The sequence below is a fragment of the Calidris pugnax genome, unplaced genomic scaffold (genome assembly GCF_001431845.1).
Source record: "Calidris pugnax isolate Ruff unplaced genomic scaffold, ASM143184v1 scaffold70, whole genome shotgun sequence".
Taxonomy (NCBI): Eukaryota; Metazoa; Chordata; class Aves; order Charadriiformes; family Scolopacidae; genus Calidris; species Calidris pugnax.
The window spans coordinates 6,075,101-6,098,094 of NW_015090862.1; the positions used below are offsets into that span (position 1 = coordinate 6,075,101).

General features: G+C 36.3%; 1 protein-coding gene across 5 annotated transcripts in view; it reads left to right on the forward strand.

The window, feature by feature from the left end:
* The window catches only part of ZNF280D (zinc finger protein 280D), a 53,403-nt gene that overhangs the window by 16,898 nt on the left and 13,511 nt on the right, over positions 1 to 22,994 (forward strand). For 4 of the 5 annotated variants that reach the window (XM_014944593.1, XM_014944592.1, XM_014944595.1 and 1 more), the window contains 11 exons: positions 5,408 to 5,517; positions 7,256 to 7,485; positions 9,497 to 9,654; positions 10,074 to 10,174; positions 10,270 to 10,416; positions 10,979 to 11,113; positions 12,597 to 12,841; positions 14,021 to 14,161; positions 15,810 to 15,872; positions 16,437 to 16,555; positions 16,738 to 16,774. In XM_014944593.1, the coding sequence (XP_014800079.1) occupies positions 5,408 to 5,517; positions 7,256 to 7,485; positions 9,497 to 9,654; positions 10,074 to 10,174; positions 10,270 to 10,416; positions 10,979 to 11,113; positions 12,597 to 12,841; positions 14,021 to 14,161; positions 15,810 to 15,872; positions 16,437 to 16,555; positions 16,738 to 16,774 (1,486 nt within the window). Of the gene's footprint in view, positions 1 to 5,407; positions 5,518 to 7,255; positions 7,486 to 9,496; positions 9,655 to 10,073; positions 10,175 to 10,269; positions 10,417 to 10,978; positions 11,114 to 12,596; positions 12,842 to 14,020; positions 14,162 to 15,809; positions 15,873 to 16,436; positions 16,556 to 16,737; positions 16,775 to 19,388; positions 19,487 to 22,994 lie in introns of all 5 variants that reach the window. The other variant, XR_001412343.1, reaches the window with a different exon arrangement.

The following is a 22,994-nucleotide window of genomic DNA, read 5'->3' on the forward strand; positions in this document are numbered from 1 at the left end:
AACTTATCAATGAAGGGTTGGTACTGTATTTCCTTGCATGTGTCCAACTATCCTGTGATTTCATTCTTATCTTACTGGGTTAAATAGCTTTTTCTAAAGTAAGCGAAGGTTTTATTTCTTGCAAATGGTTAAGTATTCCAGCCCTTGTTCTCCAAAGAACAAGTATTAAAGTTTAATTATTTGTGGATTTGTGTTGGTTTTTGGTGGGGTTTTTTATATAATTTGGAGACCTGCTTGCCTATCTGAAAACAACTTTTATTAGTTTCTTTTCCAGAAAGATTAAATACTTAAAAGCATCAAGATTGTAATTCAAAGTGTCTTAAATATAGCATACTTAGTCTATGATTATTTCTGTAAAATGGGAATAGGATTTAGAAATTAAAAGGTATATAGTTGTTTATTGAAACACGAGTATCTTTATGACACAGAAAGCAACTTTAAGATACATTCTACTTCTCAAAAAGAAACCGTCTGCCTATTTTTGCTTGCATGGTGAGGTCACACAATGTTCTTATGTTCATGTTGTTCGTAAGTGCCGATACCTACTTGCTGGTGTTGGTGCTGTGCTTCCTCTAAGTCATGTGCAGTGCTCTGGGCACAAGACATTTTGGAACATGGTATTTAACAGAAGAATCCATTTGGGAGCTGGCCTGTGATACTCTGCAGGACAATTTAACTTCTGTATATGGAGCATTAAAGTCATACTTACGCATGGTTTTATATATATGTACATAAGAGCATATCTATGCTCAATATAGCATAAATATTTATTTCTGAGGTATAAGCAGGGAAATGACAAGCTGCGAAGGGACACTAAGGAACCATTTTGTTAGGCTGCCAAATAGGTGATGGTGTTAAGTTACACAGCAGTGATAACTCCTAGCTGCAGGTTGGATGGACACTGGGGATGTATGTAAAACCATAGTTTGCTTTCTGAGAATATCTTGGGATCATTCTTCCATGAACTTTACCCACTTGGAGGAACAAGAAAATGCCATAACCACTAAAGAACCATTCTGTGGTATTTAGGAGTTGACTGGACTGTATATGTGATTTCATACCACTAGATTAATGGGAGATGTTGGTGAGGGACAATGTATTTGAGGCCTGAAATAATTTGGTTTTGATGTCCCTATTCTGTTAATTTGATCTGACTGTTACCACAGTACATTTAATGCTTTTATTCTTGGTTACTGTTTCTATTGTCTTTTGCCATCATTCATAAAATCAGGCCCAGCAAGCACAGATGCACATAACAATGTTAAGGATTTTGCAGTAGTGTTGTGTGTTTAGAAAGCCATGGGTAAGGTGATACTGCATCCAGTGTACTTTGCTCCTTCTTGCGATCATTTTAGATACGGTACACAGTAATACTGTGTGTATGACTATAGCCAACTGTTTTGTAATGGCTACAAAATATTTACAGAAGTATTCACTAATAGCATGAAGTAAAGGTAATAGACTCCTGAGCAGCCTTGAAAAACAAACAAGAATTGTTTGGCTACTGCTTTTCTTTGCTCTCTGGAGTACCTGGGGTCCCTGACAGTGTAGGCTGTGTGATCTGCTGGGGGGAGAGAGAGAGAGGATTGGACAAACGAGTTGGGAACATGAATGATCCAAGGAATCCTTGTGTCCTCATGCCAGTTGAGAGAGACACTTTGATGAAAAGAGGAATCAGTCTGATTTACTAACATCATACTAGCTGTTTGGAAGCCTTTGCCAATCAAGACACATATGTCAATGTAATGAGCCCATATACCTAATAGTGCAAGTATAAATAAATTAAAAAACCCCAGGAAGTAGTAGTACCTGATGAATAACCAGTTTATTTTGTGAATGTGTTAATTACCTTAGGCAAACATTGCATAGAGTGAGATACTTGAGCTTAATATGTTCATTTATGTAAGAAGGAAGGTAAGGTGTATTACAAAGGAGAATGTTAGAGTGATTAAATATGTATGTAACAAGTGAATTATGTTTTCCTGTATATGAAGCATAATGTGGTAAATTCTCCAAGATGCTTAAGTATTGGCATTCCCTGCTGGGATTCTTTGCTTCTGTGGATTGAATGGGGAGACTCTCCAGGCTGTTTGCTATGTGTAGATGGGTATCACTGAGTAAACACAATTTAGGGGTGGGAGGAGGTTGTTTGGTTTTTTTCTGAGAAGAAGTTTGAAAAATTTTGTGTGATACAAATTATCTCTGCCAATTGAGAAGACTTTTCTAGGTGCTATTTCAGTTTTTTATCACACCCAAAGAAGTCACTGGAGAAGCTAGGCCATTGGGAGAAGGATATACAAAGGCACGTCCTTAGTTCAGATCATGGTGTTTGCTACTGAAGCCCGGTCCTTCTCATAGTGTAATGTAGTCTGAGGCTCTTTGCAGTCTGTGATTGTGAGAGATTTACAAGGCCTGTGCTGGCACTTCAGGCTTGTTGGTATGTAGCTGTACTCTGTCAGGTCCTCTTGAGGACTGATGTCTGTATTGAGATTACATCATCAAGGGTAATCTTACAGTGACAAAGACATGGGTTTCACAACAAGATGGAGTCAAATATTGATGGCTATGTTAATCAGGCACAAAACCTCTCAATGTCTTAGTTATTTTTTTAGTGATATTCTTTTTTTGAAGAAACACTGCAAGCAGTAAGTGAATCAGCTGCTCTTTCAGAAAAGAGCAAATAGGTGTGCTGTGATTGATCATTAGAAGTTACAACACTCTTTTCATTTTGCATACAGTCTGAAGTCTCAAATATTTTACAGAGTTAAATAGAAAACTAAACCAGCATTAGCATAGCACCAGAAAAAAAGGAGAGAGATTTTTCATCGGAAGGGCAGAGGTTGTTCCAAATAGCGGGCATTGCAGACAGCAGCTGCTTAGCTGAACTTTATTACGGTGAACTCGCCTTGTCTCAGATTAGTGTGGGTCAAGATGCAGAAAGTGGGACATATAAATTCAGGTGGTCATAGTATAACTTATTGGATTTCAGGGATGTGACTGTATCTCTTTGTATTTACCTTTTCCTTCTTCACTGGCCTTAAATATTCAGTCTGAGTTGAATATTGTTTCCTTAACTTCCGTATGACTTATTATTTAGGGAGATCTTAACTGTTTTACGTAGAGTTGTCTATCTGCCAAAGTACAGGCATTGGTAATGTGTAATATAATATGGCAAAAACCTTGACGTTCTTTAATTTAAACCACTGTAGATTAATGAGAGGGGGGGTTTGTATCTAAGTGTCCTGCTACTTCTGAAGGCAACAGTGTAACTCCAAAAAAGGCCAAGCCTAGTGAGGTTGGTGCTCGAAACAATTCAAGCTGTTTCAGCTACAGTTAACTCTCTAAGAGTAACATCATCACAAAATGTGTCTTCAAAAGGTAGGGTAGATTAAATGGTCTAGCTGGAACCCATGCACCTGTTTCATGGAAAAAGCTGGCACTCTTGTCATGTTTCAGTTGGTCACTATTATTAATGCTATTAAGGCACTGTAAATAAGTAAACTCTGTTCTTATGCCTTCAAATAAGAAAAACCTTCCTATGCAAGGATTTATATACCTTTCCAGTTTTAAGCAGTAGTGGGAAAGGAGGAGGGGGGATCTAAGTTTCAAGGAGAGGATGATATTTGAAAGACCTTTCCCTCCTTACAGGAAAAGAGGTAATCTTGCTGCAGTGTATTAATAATTAGGTGTATTTTCCTCCTAAGCTTCAAGGTGCTTTCCAGCTGATTGCAATAGACGAGGATTTATTCTTGATGTTGAGATATTTCCAACCACATTACTTTCTCCTGTAATGTTAAAATGAGGAGCTACCTACAGTGTGATTCTGTTGTTTGGAATAATTTCATATTTGGTTTTTTGCATGTCTTGTTTGCAGCTGGTTTGCTATCAGACCCTTCCTCAGCAACCAGAAGGAAGTGGCTGTAACATGGAATATTGCAGCAAAAAAATTTCTTCCGCCCTCTCTTGGGTAAAATATATTGTGCTGCAGCCTATAATATAGAAAAGATAATTGGAGGATCTTACTAAATGCAGTAACAAGGGAGTATATCATATTCACTGAGAACCTTATTTTTATGAGTTTGTCTCTAAGCCATGCCAATGCTAGCATAGTGATTTCTAATCTGTCACAGAATCCAGCACTGAAGCACCGCAGAACACCAGATCTTGCTGCTAAACCTGTTTTCTTGCAGATCAGCTTGCAGTTGCTGTGATGTGTCAAAAAGTTTTATAAACCCTAATAGTGAAGACTTGCAGCACTGTTTTGCAGTGTATCTCTTGCATGGCCATCCACTCACATGAAGGACTTTCTGTTTAATTATGATTCTTAACAATGCTGTTATCTTCAAGGAAAAACACTGTTTGATCCATGTCTACCTCATGGACTATGCAAGACTGTTTTTCTGAAAAAGTGTGTAACTGTTGCATGGTCATCTCTTCACACATATACTTACTCATTTCTTTGTTTTAAGGTAGAGATACTTGTCTGTTTATTTTTATTACATTTTTTCCTGGCCCTGGCAGGGTGCAGTTGACTCTACAGTTGAGATGTTACTTAAAACTCTTCCCGTGTTTAACCTGTTCTTTTAAAGTACATACTTAGCATGGAGTCTTCCAGGTTTGTGAATGACTTGAGAATGCAAGAGAACTTCATCTGGGAAAGTAGCTCTCCCTCTGGTGTTTTTTGGCAGTATGGAGAAAACTGGAAGCCTGGATTTATTCATTAAAGTTCAAGCTAATGCAAAGATTTTTGGTTTTGCTCAAAAGGCATTAATCATCTTAAGTTCTTAAAAGAAATATTGTTTCTTTTCACTGCTGGGAGTAATTATTTAGAGGATTTATTCTCCAGGTTCTCCAAAGACACCTTTGCTCAACAGGAATGATGCATCTGAATAGGCCTAGGTTCCATCAGCTGTCCAGAGAGAAATATTCTCGTCATTGAGAACCAGTTGGTGAAATTCCTTTCCAAAACCAGTTATGTGAACCCTGTTATGGTGATGATTGAGTCATGGCATAAAACAAGTTTTACATGTTCATTTGAGAACTAAAGTTCTTAAAACAAAAGCATAAAATAATCTGTCCTATCTGTGGGGTTAGGGAGGTGGTGGTGGACAGAATTAATGCTTTGTCTCTATTATGCTGTCTTCACCCTCTTCCGTTTTTAACTTATTTACTGCTAAGATTTTATAAAAGTTGTTAAAGGTCTATATCAAGCAGAACAAACTCAAACTTAGTTAGGAAAAAAGGAACGGTGGTTAAAAGATGGTTGTAAGACCTTGCTTGTAGTCACTACAACTACATCAATTGTAATAGTTTTCATTTAAAATAGCATATTTTTTTAGAATAAATAATAATAAATCATGTATTCTGCTTGTGAAATCTGAATCTTAACATATTTTAAATTTTACAGATACAAATGCTGCATCAAGCACCATTAAAAATGGAGGACCTTTTCCACGAGCTTGTCCAAAGTGCAATATTCATTTCAATCTTATGGATCCTCTGAAAAATCATATGAAGGTAAAATATTTTGGGGCCGGTAAACATAACAAACTTACATGCGCTTCTCTTTGGTTATGAAAGAGTGCCATGTTTTGATATGAAGATAGTCTGGCTTCTGGCTACAATCAACCAGAGCCCAAGCATTCAATGTCTTGCAGTCATGGAGAGGAAGAATGGAGTAGGGGAGCTCTAAATCTTGCCTTGTTTTTCTAATTAATTGAGACATATTTGCTGGCTTTGTGTGATTTCTCTCTACCATGGCTGTGACTTATTGAACCACTGGCCAGATTCAGGTGAATTTGATGAAGGTGAGTGCCTATGATAACAGGCAGCCTGTTGGCCCACACCTGTGTTAGATCAGTACTAAGACAAAGATGACAATGGAAACGTACCTTTTTTTTATGTATTATTTGATAGCTAAAAGAGTTCTTAAACTGAAGGGAAAAACTTAATTTGTAGTTCATACCTAAACACTGTGAGAAACAAAGCTTCCAGGAACTAAGCATCACTTGGTCTGCTTATGAAATATTTGTGATTGTTTCCTGGAAAATATTTATTATGATTTATGCAATTCTCAGGCATATGTATTCCATTCCAGGGGGCAGAGAAACAGCTTTGCACTCCATATACAATGTGAATAACTCATGCAAAAAGGAGTAGAAACTGCTGTGTAATAGAAATCTGTGAGGCTCTGCGTTGCTGTTACCGCAGACGATTCTGATTTACTGGGCTTAAGATACCCTAAATGGTAGCTACTTTGCCCTTCAGCTACAAAACATAATTAGGAAACATACATAACAGTGGAGGGAAAAGCAAGGGGTTTATCTTTCTCTAATCATTTGTAGAGAATTGCTTTTGCACTGAGTACAGCACCCAATGAAAGAACCATTGAAGAATGGGTCTATATAGTATTATTAAATTTTTAGTTAAACTATATGGTATAAATATAGTGATATTATACCATACTATATGGTATAAATATAGCCACTGTAGAAGCGAGTTACAGTTCCACAGTAGGAAATGAACTCCCTGCTAGTAGGCTTGCAGAAAGTAGTCCTGCACAATAAGAACCTGTATTCAGCAGGAGAAAGATCTGTCCTATGAAACATGCTAATTTTGTTCACGGTTGGAAACTTCATAGCTTCTTCTGTATGAAGTACTTCATACTTTTTAAGCGTTAAGTTTCATATTATAGCTATTGCGTTAAGCATTCATTATGTACAGTTCAACACAAAGAAGCTTAGACAATGTATGTTGTGTGACTTAGAATTTCTGATTTTTTCAGTTAGGCTGGAAAGAACTTCTGCAGGTTTCAACATATGTCTTCCCCAAAGAAATAAAACATAACTTTCCATTAAGTTCTCAGTAAACTTATGCTTGTCAGGAAAGTACTTGCATAAAAGCTGCTTTTCTCATTCTCATTATTAAATTTAAATGAAGTAGACATCTTTCTAATGAGTAAGGCAACACTGGTATTCTGATTTCAAGCTTAAATTTCTCTTACATGAACCTATGCAAATAACTCCTTTTCAGTTTTTGTAATATATAGTGGTTTATTACCTAAACACTACTGGAAGATCAGTTACTGTTCAAAATCCATATGTGAATATGAACGAAGTCAGTGTGTCACAGAGCTGAGCTTTGGATCTAACTGTAGTTAGCGAGTGGCTTCAGTTTTTAAAATGCTGTTTTCATTGACGCAGTTTGGTAAGAGACTGATACCTTTGTCTCTGTCTGTCTCCCCCTTTCCATCCAGTATTGCTGTCCAGATATGGTAGATAACTTTTTCCCAGGAGTGGCCCAAACAGAATGTTCGAGCACAACAAGCAAGACTGCTGAATCTGAGAAAGGAAAATTGATTATGTTAGTTAACGACTTTTACTATGGGAAACATGAAGGTGACAGCCAGCAGGTACAACAGGAACAGAAGACTCATACAACATTTAAGTGCTTCAGTTGTCTGAAAGTTCTTAAAAATAACATAAGGTATTTGAACTCACTTCCTTAATTGTTTTTTAATCACAGCCCATAGCACTTAGTCTTATGCATTAATGATTTGTCTTTCTGGAACAGAAGCTTTTTTCTTACTGAAAACTGATAATATTGGGTGATTGAACAGAAATGGAATTAATTTTGACCATGCACGTATGGCCATAACTTAAACTTTTTACAGATTAGAGTACAAATTTTAATGGTGTAGAGTTTTAACAAGAGCAGTTGTAGGACTTAGGGGTTAGAAAGGGCAGAAAGTATTTTACAATTTGCCATCTGGATTGATGGTGATATCAGTAGTTGTGAGTGTTTATTCCCTTTAGGGATGCACAATGACTAATAGTTGGTGCTTTACTTATGTAACATCTGTTATTTTGATGGAATAATTTTACATCCAAAACGCTGCAGAAGAACTTCAGTAAGCTGTTTTAATAGGTAGACAAGTTCGTGTCATTGTTCCTTTGGAAGCTAAGGTCATTGAATTTTTTCTGTGCATTCTTCAAGGGAAGCTGAAGTAGCAGAATGTAAAACTGAAAAATGGACTATTTCTTTGAAGGGCACAGTCTGCAAGTTAAAATGAATAGGTTTATGTAAACATTAGACCTATATTATTGAACAAAACACAAGTTCCATGTAATTACAAATATTGAATTTGCTATTGATCATTAAGTATGTCTAAATCCTAAGTAATAGGGCTGATAACTTGTCCTAAGCTGTATGCTATAGTTTTGTAATTTTTATTCCAAGGTATATTTTACACCTTTAACCAAAAATAAGTACATAGTACCTCTCTACTCACAGCGGAAGTTTTATGGACTTTAATTCAGAAAAGCCCATCAGGGTAATCCCCTGCTTCGTTTCAAATATCTGTGGTTGAACACACCATTGAAATAATGTTCTGTTAAGGTAGTATGCAGTACTGGTGTCAATTCCTTTCTTCTGTTTAGGTACCAGGATATCTTCAGTTAGCTTTTTTTAATTTTTTGTTCTTTTTTAAGTTATGTGGTATTAGAAGCTTGAGCTCAAGAGAATATTCTCCTTGCTCGTTCTTTTTTTTTTTTTTTGGATTCCAAGGTCAGCACTTTGAGAACTACATGCCTTTTGTGAGCGTGACCTACATTTAGTATTTCCTCTGGCTGTACTGAAATGAATCACATTCAAAATAGAACAGTTTTTGAAGTTTTGCAGTAGTGGGTTGTGCAACTAACCTGTCCTTGTGCTGCTCCACCAGTAACACTAACCTGGAAACACTCCGATGGGTGCCTAGACTTTTCAGCCAGGAGAGATTCCTACTACAGACAGGGGGACATATTAATGAGGAAAAGGTGGTAACTGGAAGTAGTAACGTAGCACCAAGTCTCTCATGCTGTTTGGATTGTCAGCTGCACGGTGGCATTCTTTGATAACTGTCCTTCGTAATTCGACTTCAGTCCTGAATGCTCTATACAACAAAAACTCCTGGAACCATGCCAGTTTTGAATGGAGGTGGTTTCAGATACAGCTATATATATATAACTGCAGCTATGTTCATGCTACTTAATAGTTTTCAGCAGAGCTGAAGTTACACTTTTCCTCAGAAATGTGGCTGCGAGACACTGGTGGTGGTGAAATCTGTACAGCCACCAAGTTTTGTTGTTGTTGCCTGTGCTAATTTCCCTTTATTTCAAAGCAACAATTTTGTCAAAGCAAACATGAAAAATCCAATAGTATTTTAGTCTTAGAACATGCTTTGGATATATTGCATGTTCATTGTAATAGTCAAGATTTCTTTTTAAGCTTTGGAAGATGATTTCTGGCATACTCAGCTTGCTTAACTTCGTTGCCTTTTTATTTTTACTTTCTTTAATGAACACTCATTCCTTAGATTTTTTTTTTTTTAAATAGAGAAGTCCTTATGGAGTAAAGTTTCTAAAGAATCCTGTACCTCTTGCATAGGATATGTCATGTATGGTGAATATTAAAATACAGATATTTTTTTTTTGCACCTGTTCATTGTCTTTTAAAGGTTTATGAACCACATGAAGCATCACTTGGAGCTTGAGAAGCAGAGCAGTGAAAGCTGGGAAAGCCATACCACCTGTCAGCACTGTTACCGTCAGTTTCCCACCCCCTTCCAGCTCCAGTGCCACATTGAAAGTACACACACGCCTTACGAGTCATCTAGTAAGTTGCATTGGATCACATTGAATCTTTTTTACAATTTCTACAATATCTACAATTTTTAGATATTTTCTGATTTTTCATTTGCAAAATAAAGCTATTGTACTTTAAGAGCAATAATCTTGAGATTTAATATAGAAGCTGAACATTTATTCAATTTATGTTAGAGCAATGTATGTAGGGAAAAAAGCTTTTTGGTTTTTTTTTATTATATGCTTGACTGCAAGAATTCCTGTTGTGTAAGGGCCTTGCACTCCTGGCTTACTGAAATTGTACAGGGAATTTTTTATGAAGACTACAGTAATCATTAAATTGTTTACCTTTATAGATTTATACAGTTCACATATGTATATGTATTAAAATTTATGTATTTATGACCCCAAACAAATTTTCACTTTTTTCTTGTTTTTCACTTTTTCTAGCAATTTGTAAAATCTGTGAATTATCCTTTGAAACAGAGCAAGTTCTTTTGCAACATATGAAGGACAATCATAAGCCAGGTGAAATGCCGTATGTTTGCCAGGTATCTCAGAGTGACGGTTTTGTATTTAGATTATGTCCCCCCCCGTCTTTACTGTCAAGAAACTTTTAACAAGGAAGTAAAACTTTTTATTTTAGGTATGCAACTACAGATCCTCAGCTTTTTCAGATGTAGAAACACATTTTAGAACAGTTCATGAAAATACAAAACATTTGTTATGCCCATTTTGCCTCAAAGTAATTAAAATTGGAGCACCATATATGCATCATTACATGAGGCATCAGGTAAGCAGGTATTTTCAGTCCTTTAATGGTAGAAAAATGCTAAATGTATGGTTGTAACTGGATAAGAATAGATAAAAAAAATACGGTAGAAGAATTACAACTCTGTCTTTTGAAAACTCTTTAAGGGGATTGTTAGAATTTCTCATGTTTTTGTGTGACAGTAGCTCCCTGTTTCAAGGTTATTCAGAGATTTTTTTTTTTTAAAGAATGTCTCTACTACTTAGTTTCTTCATTAAGTTGTAGTCATGTATTCTGCTTTTCTTGAGGTTACTAGCAAACCTTTTACTAGTACAAGTAGAGAAAAAGATTACGAAGTACTGTGTCTTTTTGTAACTGGTAACCTGATTGCTGCTCCTCTTAGTAACGATACAGCCTTGCATTTTCGAGTACTTAAATATTCTCTCTTTAACTCCTACACAGTATCTTGGCTTTGTACAATATAAGGGGTTTGTCCAGTTGATGTTTTAGAAACTGGGTAACTATTGCTTGAGACAGGCTAGGGTTGGAATTTTGTTTATCATTACATTAATACTTACTTTCAGTTGTCTTCTGTTTTTAAAAGAAAAAAGGAATATACCGTTGCACTAAGTGCAGACTGCAATTTTTGACATGTAAAGAAAAAATGGATCACAAGACTCAGCATCACCGAACATTTAGGAAACCCAAACAGTTAGAAGGATTGCCTCCTGGAACAAAGGTAAGTGTCCATACAGGAAAATTAGAGGGGACAAAATTTAAAAATGTATTGGTGGAGAAAGGGGTGGAATAGGAGAAGAGCCCTTCTTTCTTTCTTTTCAAAAGCAAAGATCTTCACCCCCAGTTAAAAATCTAAATAATACTCCTGTTGCTACAATTGCCAGGGAGTTTTTGGTTTTTTCCTGGTGACCTGCAGGAGTGCTGTCTGTCCCATTCTTCCATACGTGTATATGCAAGTAGTGCAGTCAGTGCAGCTGCTTTCTTGAGCTGTTGGTTAGTTTGCCCTCTCCCATTTATCCTTTCTTGTCCTAGGAGGAAAGGAGATAGTCTAGATGTTGGCCTGAAGGGTCTGAATAATTTATTGTGAAAGACTTTCAACTTGTAGAAGATAGTGGCAAAAAAAAAAATCATATAGTGTTTTAGCTCCAGCGTTTGAAGGGGAAAAGGAGCCCCACAATTTTCTGTTTTATGAAGTAAACTTGGATGCCCTCAGGATGTTTTAAATCATTCCTCCATTTCTTGAGAGGGAATGACCTAGACTAGGATTTTCCTGCAGTTTTCAAGACACTTTCCTACAGGTTTTCAATGAAGTGGGAAGATAGATGTCCTTCCAGTTGAAAGGAAGAAAAAAAATTAACATTTTGATCAGCTCTTCACAGTTCATTTGCTGTGGAATCAGGAAGGGAAAATGAATGAAGTTGTGTTTCTTGGCAGAATATAAAGCACTGATTCTCTCTTCTGTGACAATACCTCAATTTTCTAAAGATTTCAGGGTCTTCATGGTCTACTAAAAGCTTAGATTATGTTAAAATCTTGGTGTTAGTAGCCCTTAACAGGGTGTAGATGATGAGACTGAAGAGCTTGGAGCCAGGTTTAAAAGATGAGGTGCTTCTAAACTATGAGTATAGAAAAGAAGTATTATTAGGAGTCATGCTGTGAGTGAAAACTGGAGAACCAAATTTAAGGGCAAGACAAGGGAGTTCGGTAATGTCAGATGAGAGGTCAGAAATCAGAATGAGTCCGGGGCGGGGGGGGACGATTATGATGAGGAGCAAAAGTATCTGAAGGAAGTAGATTGGCCAATAACAGGCAACAAAACACAGGGCTTTTGTTAAATCCAGGCACTGATGGGATTGTATGATATTCTTCTTAGTAGTGTTAATTGGCCTGACCTTTCTGTTTCTTTTCCATAGCTACATTTTATTGTTTTAAGAAAGCAGGATGTTGTCAGCAGCAGGTCTGAAAAGAGCAGTGTTTGTCTTGGCTATTTCCACCAAAAGAGCTTTTTAAGCATCCAATAGACTATTGAGATTAGGTTTTTCTCTAATCAACAGCATTCTGTATTTTTCAAAGCAGTCTTTACTGAGGAGTGTTTCTTATGCTATGATTTTTGTCCTAAAGTTGCTTAAACTTTAGGCCAAATAGAGATGTGAACCTAGAAAGCTTAAATCTAAATAGAAAAATTTTTCATTTCATACTTTTAGGTGACTATTCGAGCATCTGTTGGATCTCTTCAATCAGGATCATCAGCTACGTCTTTTGTTAGTACAAGTGCTTCCACGTTTCAGTTATCACCTAAAGCTAAAAATACAACCACTAAAAATCATAACAGATCTAATACAAATAAGTCAAGAGCAAAATCAAAACCAGCAACATCAAAGAAGCAGAATGCATGGACCAACAGTAAAAAAAAAAAAGAAATTACAAATACGGCATTGCATAATCTAAGGTAAAATCTTAGCATTAAAAATATCTTTAAGTCTACTTTGAATATAAAAAACTGTTCGTTTAATTACTTTTTGATAACTTCTAATACAGGAGATTTGACAACACCATTTTGCAGAAAAAGCAGATGCATAAACTTCCCACATCCTGGCACTGTGATTTTTATTTTTGAATCTTCATTCACCAATTTTGTTGGTGGTAGACTACTTTATGACGGAAAAACAGATGTTCTGGAAACCTTTCTGTTCTAAATTTAGAATTTTTTTTCTGTACAGGGCCACAGACTCTTGAAATACTGTCTCATTAGGCAGATGTATGTTTAAAAGTGATTTGTGTGGGGGGAATACATCTGCCTGGGTGTTCTCGGCAAGCTTTGTTATGGAGGGAAAAGTATTTTCCTCCTTCAAGGGTTATTTTAATGTGTTATTTAAAAGGTTAAGTCTTATCTGTCTTAGAAGATATTTTAATTTGGAGAGCTACCAAAAAAAAAAATCAAGAAAGTAAAAGCAAGTTGTTGGTAGAATGCTATTATTATATTGATAATTTCCTGGGGGTTTCTCTCCTTATATTAAAAACTGGTGTTATATGGACTAGTACATAATTTCATTGGCCAAGATGAGTTAGCATTTTCTTTGTCAAAGATTGTAGCTGTCTCTCTACCAGTAAGGTGCTAACACTCACAGTGTGTAGCTCCCTGAGACATCCAAAAATGGCCAGCAAAATTGAGGAAGAGCAGGATTTTACTCTTGCTTTGTAGGTATTTCAGAGCTTGTGGGGAATATCAAGGGTGACGGGAAAACCAAAATCTTTTTCTCTGAATCGCAGTGAATGAAGCATTTCTTGAAATCCATCTCAAGTACTTAGAGACAACACCAGTAGCCAAAGTTGGAGGTTGTCATCTACTGCAGTATCTTGTTCCCAGGAGTGGCCAATAACAGATGCTTACATTAATTTTCACATTTTTATTAAGGTCATAATGACAGTATAATTCAAGAAAAAACAAGGTTGTCCCCATATGTGCTAACATAATCTAAAATAAATATTTAACAGATATATTTTGAAGTTTCTAATTTTTTTTTCTAATGTAGGCAAGCTTGCTACTGACTTAAAGCAAAAAGTTTGAAATAGTTATTTCATCTTCAAGTGCTGATATGAGCTATTTATTTTTTCATATTACTGTTAGGTATCGTTTGGGACCTCACAAATGCATTGAGTGTTACTCAGAAATAAAAGATTTTGCAAGCCATTTTCCTGCTTATGTCCACTGCAGCTTATGCAGATACAACACTAGCTGTAGCAAAGCCTATGTGAACCACATGATGAGGTAAGAACTCAGAATTTTTACTGGGTTATCAAATATTTCCTAAATTCATAAAAGGTGTGTTGAGTGTTTCCATTAGCTGAATTTTGAACTGGGTCATAGGGCTGGCCGGGAAACATGTAAGGTTGGATTTTTACTTTGTAATAAGGGCCTAAACCCCATGTTCTTGTTTTGCCTTAAAAATCCAGTGGTTCAGGCAGTGTTCTATCTTTGCTTCAGTTTCTATGGGATCTTCTGTGATCATTTCAGCCAGGCTTACCAAATAATGACTAGTTGTTCGTGTTCTCTCGGTTTCAGATTGAATACCTCATCTGATTTTTTAAGTGCTGAATTAATACAACTGTTGCTAATGAAATCTCTGCTTATAATACCATGTAAAAGATGTCTCAAATAGCATACTCAAGTGGATACTTTTTCTTATACTACTTCTGGTCCTCCATAAAGATAACATCTCACTTTGCAGGAGGATTTTACACTGGTTGTGTAGGGTATCAGTGATGGCAGCTGTAAGAAAGCCTGTTAAGCAAACAAACACAACAGTTTTTCAAAGCAATAGAATTACACTGTGCAATAGTTAGACACAGATAATGTAGCAGTGATGGTAAAATAAAATTTTGAAAACCTACTTGTTAATCCTGTGCCCCAAACAAGACAAATGTAGTGCGGAAAAGTACAGCATGCAGTTGTCTTTTTAAATACATGTATGTATAAAATGCCAAGGCATTTTTGAATGCTAGAATTCTTGAATTTGTGACTCAAGTCTTTAAAAGTTTTTGTATATATTTTATACGTTGGCCTATTCATATTAATATCAACGCTTATGTAAGTCCTAGGCTGAAATAACTTACATGCTTTTATGCATATAACCTAAAAAAATAATAAAAACTAATGTGCTTGATTCTGATTGTACAAGAGAAAGTTTGCTCCAGAAGGGGAAAGGGAAATCTGAGGTGAACTGTTCCTACTGTCACCCATGTTTTGGGTGTTGTCAAATTCAACCATGCAGTAAAATAGCCAGTTTTTTTGTCTCTTGTCTTGTTGATAAACACATGATTCCCCTACTTTGACCTCTTGCAGCATCTGTCATCACCTTTTCTGGTGAGTGTAAGGAACAAGGGATGGTGAGGAAGAAGGCTGTTGGAGGGTGTTTCTGCAGTAGCAGCTCACTTTTTGTTTCATATGGGAGTACAGTGTTGGCACATACTTAACCCTCACATAAAATAACTTAGAGGTTGTCTGAAAATGTGTTTTTATCTCATTTAAAGCCATCTCTTTAGGAAGTGTGAGTTCAACAAAGCTTCATTTTTTTTTGTGGAGCGCTGTATAGCTACAGCCATGGTGCCTCAAGAGCTGAACTGCTGACGGAAGCAATAATAACTGTGTTCTTGCAGGACTGTGCTGACACATATGCCTTTGCCCCTCCCAAACTTGTTATTTACAAGAGAGCCAATGTTTTGAACTAGAGCTGAGATTCACAAGCCCATGAGCTTACAGCAATTTAATGTTTTAGACTAATGCAGGTCAGTAATAGAGCCTTCTATTTTCATGCCTTATCATAAGCAAATTGCAGTACTATGTACAGTGTAGGGGATATATGGAATAATGTACTCAAGAAAAGCCAGTCTAAGTGGTAATGTATTCTTATATTTAGTTTTCACAGTGCTCGTCCAAGTAAAAGATTTTGGATCTATAAGAAGCATTCAGAACAACTGCGGTAATTCACCTTTTTTCAGTTACATCTGATAATTATGTTTTTGCTTTCTGTCAGTGAATTGATTAGTTAAATGAAATTAGAGTCTCTTGAATTTCTACACTTCCACAATTTAGAAAGAGCAGGGAAATAAAAACATTAGCTCTTCCACTAGCAGTGTTCTCTTCAGTGACAAATACCTGTTATTTGTCCACATTTGTTGACTTCATTCTCAACGCTGAGCAGTTTTAAAAAAGATTTCTAGTTCTTTATTTTCTATTTATTCATGATGTGTGAAATGGGAGGGTGAAAAGGGAAATAAAAACCAACCAACGAAACCTGAGAAACTGATGCTTTACAAATCAATTTGTCTAAAGTGGTGTTCTTTGTACTACATCCAGCATGGAGATACCCTGGTCATTGACTGGGATTTCCAGGTGCTAGATGCAGTATAAAAAGTGAGTCATTTCATATGAAGTTGCAGGAATTTCTTTTTTTTTTAATAGTCTGTCCAGTTGCTGTAGGTTAAGAAAACTGTTTTCACAACCGTGTTATATTTATACTTCTTTATTACTTTTTCTTCTCTAGAGGTGTGACTGTAGTATGTCTTAACTGTGATTTCCTGACTGACGTTTCTGGCTTAGATAGTATGGCTGCACATCTGAGTGAAAGCCACACTCATACTTGTCAAGTTATTATAGAGAAAGGTGAGTACATAAAGTGTCTCTTTCATATAGTATACATATGTAACTACTTACATGTGGATGGTCTCTGTGTTATTGCAGTCCTTTTTTCAGTTTCATTATCATTATTTCTGTGTACTTGGATTTAAAAGTGTGTTTCCACATATTAAAATATTTTTAATTAAATCCTTTATTTTTATTTTCAGTTTCTGTAGATATCCCAGCTGCCGAACAAGTATCTGAGTAAGTTTTGTTTTACTGTTAAATGTTTATTTCTATTAGTTTAGTGACAGGTGGCCAAAATTTGCACTTCAAACTTGGGTTTCTTTTGAATTTCATAGAACTTGAAATGTATGGTTGAACACAGATCCTTATTATACTAGTGCTTTTTGTCTTACAGTGTCCACAATTACAAGAACAGGGAGATAAAATGATTACCTGCTGCAACCAAAATCAAAATCAGGTTTTTGTTCTTTGGCCAAAGAGATATAAATAATTCTTGCAGTATTAGTACTTCTTGATCCTGATCTAAGTCTGGACATAGTAAGACTTTTACTTTGACTTGCTTTTAATAATAGCTTTATTAAATGAGTGTTCAATATTCCTTACGTAATATTAATATGAATTTTTAAAATAGCTTTATTGAAGTAGGACATGGTCAGTCTTAATCTTTTCCAAACATTTAAAAATTATTTTCAAAATTATGTTATTTTTATGACAAAGGTATACTGGTTTATATTAACTTGTTGATTCTGGCTTTTAAAGACAAATCAATGTGAGGCTTTTGGCTTTCAGATTTTTAAGGATTTGAAAAAGAACCTGCAGTAATGTGGAGATTGTGTTGCAAGGGTTGCTTGGGTTGTTTGTTTTTTTTTAACCTTAGAAAAATCAAACGTGCTAAGCCATCCCCGATTATTCTGGAACGGCATTGGAGGCTTTACAATGTAGCATTGTAATCAAACATTTAAGTCCTCTCTAATCTGTTTCAGAACACAGAAATAAAAATGACAATTAGACTGCAAAGAAAGATATTCTAAAAGATGGAAGAAAATAGTTGAACCCTGATTTAACAGCAAGGTGTCATTGAGTCTATCTAGCCTATAGCGGGATTCTAAAAGGGATTGCACATCCTCATGCACGGTGAGAGCTCTTCCAAAGGAGTGAGAAGTTCTTAGGCCTCTAATCGTAAATCGGCCTTCACTGAGTGTTGGAAGTATCCCCAGTAGGTTATTTCATAACTATTAAATATTTTCTCTCTCAGTTTCCATAAAATGGCCAGTAAGAGGGAGTACTGGAATAATCTGACATCTGATCCAAATGATGCGAGAGCGAAATATATGCTATAAACTTCAGACCTCTACTAGTAACTGCTTAGAATGTGATGCAGTTGAATAAAACTGGTGGTCTGATGGGATGACTAAAAGACATTATTTAAAAGAATTGGAGATACTCTGACAGGAATGAGCAGGGGAAGGAAGTTAATTTGGGGAAGTATTCCAAAAGGCCATTTGAAGAATGAAATTTCTGATTTTGGAGCACAGAATATTGAAATTGGACAAAACACTGGAAAGTCATCTAGGAGGGTGAGCTGTATTCCCTTCATTAATCCAGGGTAGCTTGTGTCCTTTAACAGTTTAGATTCCAGTGAAACTCAAACAATGGAAAATTAAGTGTTGAGCTGTGATACAACCTTGACATTTCTTCTTGGAGCTGACACTAGGGTGTTGGGAATTAATACTTGCTGAACTATATGTAAGGAAAGGTTATAGATGTTTTGGACAGTAAGGTATGGTTGTGGCAGGCTGTTGTCAGTACTGCACAAGGATCTTGCTGTCTTGAATGTATTGCAGAGATGTTACATGAAAATATTTAAGAATGTTGTATTTACAAAGTATGTATTGCTCAGAAACAGATGGGTGAGCACTGAAAAAATTTGAAGTAGAGTGAAGAATGTGTGCAGGTTTTTTTCTGGAAGCTGTTAGATTATGACAGATGCAGATAGCCGTTATTTTTGAGAGCTCTGATGTTGGCATAAGATTATTTACTGGTACTACATGAGGTGATATTATCTGCTTTTTGAAGCCGTCATGCTCATAGACTTCATTAATTTCAGTAAATCTTGTCCTATTTTGTACACTAATTCTGTGATACTTTGGACAAGAATATATCATTGCTAAACCTAAGAGCATGAATATACCAGTGTAACAGGTTTTTTTTCATGACTTGCAGTACAGAATACACACAAACATGGTCATCTTTTTGTGGGTTGGTTCTTCATTGTACTCTGTGGTTTGCTTTAGAAGAAAAGGAACCTGCAGACAATACTCGTAACTTCTGTGTAGTTTCTCAGTGATCTATGTATGTTTCTTTCCATTCTTTGACCTATAGTTCAATGAGATATGACTTGTTTATGGGGCTCTTCAGAAACACTTCATCATCAGAAACAATGACTCACAGTTAAAATCTTAAACACTTTTGGATCTTCTCTTGCATCTCTCACATGGCATCTTTTGGTGTCTTTTATTATATATCAGGCTGTCTGTATGTGGTGTAAAACTCATCTTTATTGCTAATGACCAGACATATTCTATGGGCTCTGTGTAGTGTTGATGAGACTGTCTTTGGACCAGAATCCTGCCATTAGTAATACAGATAACCTAGCTGGAGATGTTCCAGCAGGAATTGCTTTTTAAAATTGTTACACTGCACAAAGTTGTCTTGTTTGTTTAGTGACCCACCTTGTGCTGAGGTGTAAGGCTTAATAGCTGTGCCAGTACTCTTCTAATGCTCAACTCTCTGCTTTGCGCAACAATTAACATATTTTAAAATGAACTGACAGCAGACATTTTTGTTGCAGGGGAGTTGAAAGTGAGCAGGTATCCTATACTGCCTTGGCTCACTGATACATCATTGTGGACCAGAAAATTGAACCCAGTCCAGCTTGGGATTATTTTGGTATGTAAGCAAACAAGGATCTGACCAGACCTTTTCCTTTTTCTTCATACATTGAAGCTGTGGTATTCTCTTCTTGCATCTTTCAGGCAGCAGGTCTGGTCTTTTCTCCCAGTATTGTAATCTGGCAAAGGCCCTTCTGTGATAATGTTCTCTGCTTTGCAGCATTGACTTGCAGCTTTTTGGGGGCTATACTCCTTTGAAGAGAGGCTTACCAGTAGTTTCACTTATGAGATGCAATGTTTCTTTGCTGCTCATTTGCAGTGTTTCTTTGATGCCCAAGTCTATCAATATCATCCCAAGCCAGAGTAGTGTATAAATGACGACATACGTGTGTGACATCAAAGCCCATTTTGTTCTGAACTTGATCCAGCTTCTGAAACTAAAGAGCTTTGTCATTCTCTTTGGATGTTCACTAAAACATACAAATCCTGATCTATTTAATATTCAAGTAAGTTGCATTTTTGTCTACCAGTGACTTTACAGTATATTGTGGCAAAATATGCTTTGAATGATTTCTGTCACATGTAACTGCGTAAACTGAATCTTGGCCAAAGGAATTTATTAGCTGCTTTGCTCTGGTAGCTAAGCTTCTTTTTGCTCCTAAATACTGTAGGAGGAAGGCATGGGATGGGAGCAGATACACTTATTGAGCCTTGATTCTAAGGGTGGAGCAGCCACAGTTCATTTACACCTTGTTCTTTTGGTATCATCTCTCATCTTCAAGGATGCTCTACTCAAGCTGTTGAGACATCTGCTGCTTTTGATTTCACTGCTTCTGACTTCATCTTCAGTTCTAGATTATCTATGGCAAGTTTATCCATCAACAGGTTGTCTGGATATATGATGAACTTTCCTTTTGTCATGATGAACATCTAGTGTTCCTCCAAACTCAACCACCTGCTTACAGTGGATATATGTCTTGGTTGAATCTTGAATTTACTAGCTTCCAAGCAACCTAATAGAGAGAGCTGTTCTTACTCTGAGATTAGTCACTGCTATAACCTCCTAGTTATAAGATATTATTTCTGGTGAATGCAAGCTATTCTTGATTTGCAGCTCTTTCTTTTTCTGCATAATCAAATTATCTGAGATTAATCTGTTTTTACCAGTATTTTTGTCCTCTTCACTTTCAGTATTCAAACAGTAACAGTTTTGGTGCTAGTGAGCTTCTGCAACCGCTGTGGTATTGCTGCTAATAGAAAGGATCCTGTCATCCATTGTCTCTTATGCATATTTTGTGATTGATCATCTGCACGCTTTACTCAATACTCTGAAGTCTTGTTCTTTTTGCAACTTTTTTTTTTTTCTTCTGACAGAAGCTATGTTCCATCTTGAATGCTGCTGTTCAACTCCAAGCATCAGTTACCTACTACAGGTTTTTCTTGCAGGACTTCTGTTTTGACACAGCAGCATTCAAAAAAGCATAGTGGGTTTGTGTTTTCATTGTGAACATACTGTTGCATTTCAGAGGAAGTTGAATCTGTGATATTTCACTTTCATTCAGGTTTCCAGCAACAACAAAACTGGAATAGGATTGCAGATTTCGCGGCTTTTGGAAATCTTCTCTAAGAATTTCCCAGAAATTGCACTAGATTGACACTTTAATTTGAAGTTATGTGAATTATACCTCTTTTGAATGCTCATTTGGAATATTATCATTTGGTTCTTTTACAGCTTTGCTACAAGTATTTTTTTTTAAGTTTCAGACTTAGAAGTGTTTTAACTGCAAGCTACGTTCACATTTGCCAGCTTTGTGTAAATAGGTCAAGTAGAAACTGTTGGCAACATGGCATCCAATTTCTGTTTTTGTGAGGCTCTCAGAAAAGTTACTCATGTGGAAAACTCATAAAACCAGTACTAAAGTGTGCAAGTAAACCTGCCTGACTTGATATTAAATATCCTTGATAGTCCCAGCAACTACCAAGTTACAACCATATCAGCAAGGACAGCATGGAATATGCATGGTATGACCAGTTTAGCTTATGGTCAAAGAATTGAGATTTTATTTGTATGTACCTTTAACCTGTCTTTCTTCTTATTTTTAGGATATTGAGTGTCACTGCATTATGGGCTCTTAAAAGACATGTAGTTGCAGGGCAGCCTTGCTTAATTAGCAAATGCTGTATTACCTTTGTTTTGAAAGTCTTTCTGACAAGAAAGTAAACGGTTTTTTACTCTGTTAAATGTTTGTAACTGCAGCTTTGTGCATAATAACACTTTGCTCACTCATTCTAATAATAGTTATTATGTAGCTGTCTTCATTGCTAACCCCATTTTACAGGTGAGAAACTGGAGATAGTGTCAAATAACATGAATGTCACCATCTTTCCTTTCCCATTCAGTCATTAACAATGTAAAACACCATAGCATAGAAGCAGCTTTTCCTTTTCTCTAGTTGTGGATTCTCATGTACCTTCCCAGTAGGTGCTCATACAATCAGATATTTGGAGGATAATTGTGCTTTATGAATTATTGACTCTACTTATAGTTATATTTTTCAAAATAGGGAATTTCTGCTAAAAGCTGGAATTCTTAAAAAAAGGAACAAACAACCCAAAACCAAACAAAAAGAAACAACGCAAAGACCTTTCCATTGTTTTGGTGGGAAAATAGATTTATATTTGTAATGCTGGGTGTGGTTCAGTTGAGTGGCTAGAAGGTACCTTGAGCTGCTAAGTAACATAAAGTTTGTTTTTAAAAATTCTTGAAGCTACAGTCATCCTAGAAAAGGTTACTTTTGGTTAGGGGTGGACAAAAAAGGATGTTTGGCAAAAGGTTCCAGGTGAGTTTCGGTACCGCTTACTCAAAGAAGCTGTGGAAGTAACTCTTTTGGTTGTAAGGAAACATGACAGATCACTGGGAAGACAGTTGCTCATGATTTGAGCTACCTGTGAGTGTGTGTGCAAATATACACAATTTTATTGTGTGAGAGTAGGGGAAGCAGTGAGACTACATGAATTTCAGAAATGAGAATATTCCCATCTGTGCTTGGACTGTGCATTTTGTAGTCTACTTTTCCACTGACTCCATTAGTCTTAGGTGACTCCTCATGTATCAAGTAAAGTTTCAGATCAACCTTTAAGGTGTCTAAATGAAAGTTCTTCCTTACCTGGCTTACCTTCAGAAACCTGGGCTAAGTACCAGTTAAAAGGAACTGCTTTCTAAAACCTGTTTCTAAAGAGAATTAAGGTTGAGAATACATGTCAGGAATCCAAGATAAATCATGTTATCAAAGATGTGGTTATCACAAAATTTTATAAACCCTGTTCACTTCCATAAACTAGCCAGTTTGAACCTGTCTTAGAAGCTGTAAAACATGACTACAGAATTCATATTAGAATTTGATGATGTAAAATAATGGATACTGGATCCAATTCGTACCCATTTATTTTGGTGGCAACACTTAAATTTATTCAGACAGGAAGAACAGTTTTGTCCTTGGATATACAGTATCTGATTTATTTGTGTCTAAATTGTTCTGCTCTTTCAAGAGGGACTGGCTTTACAC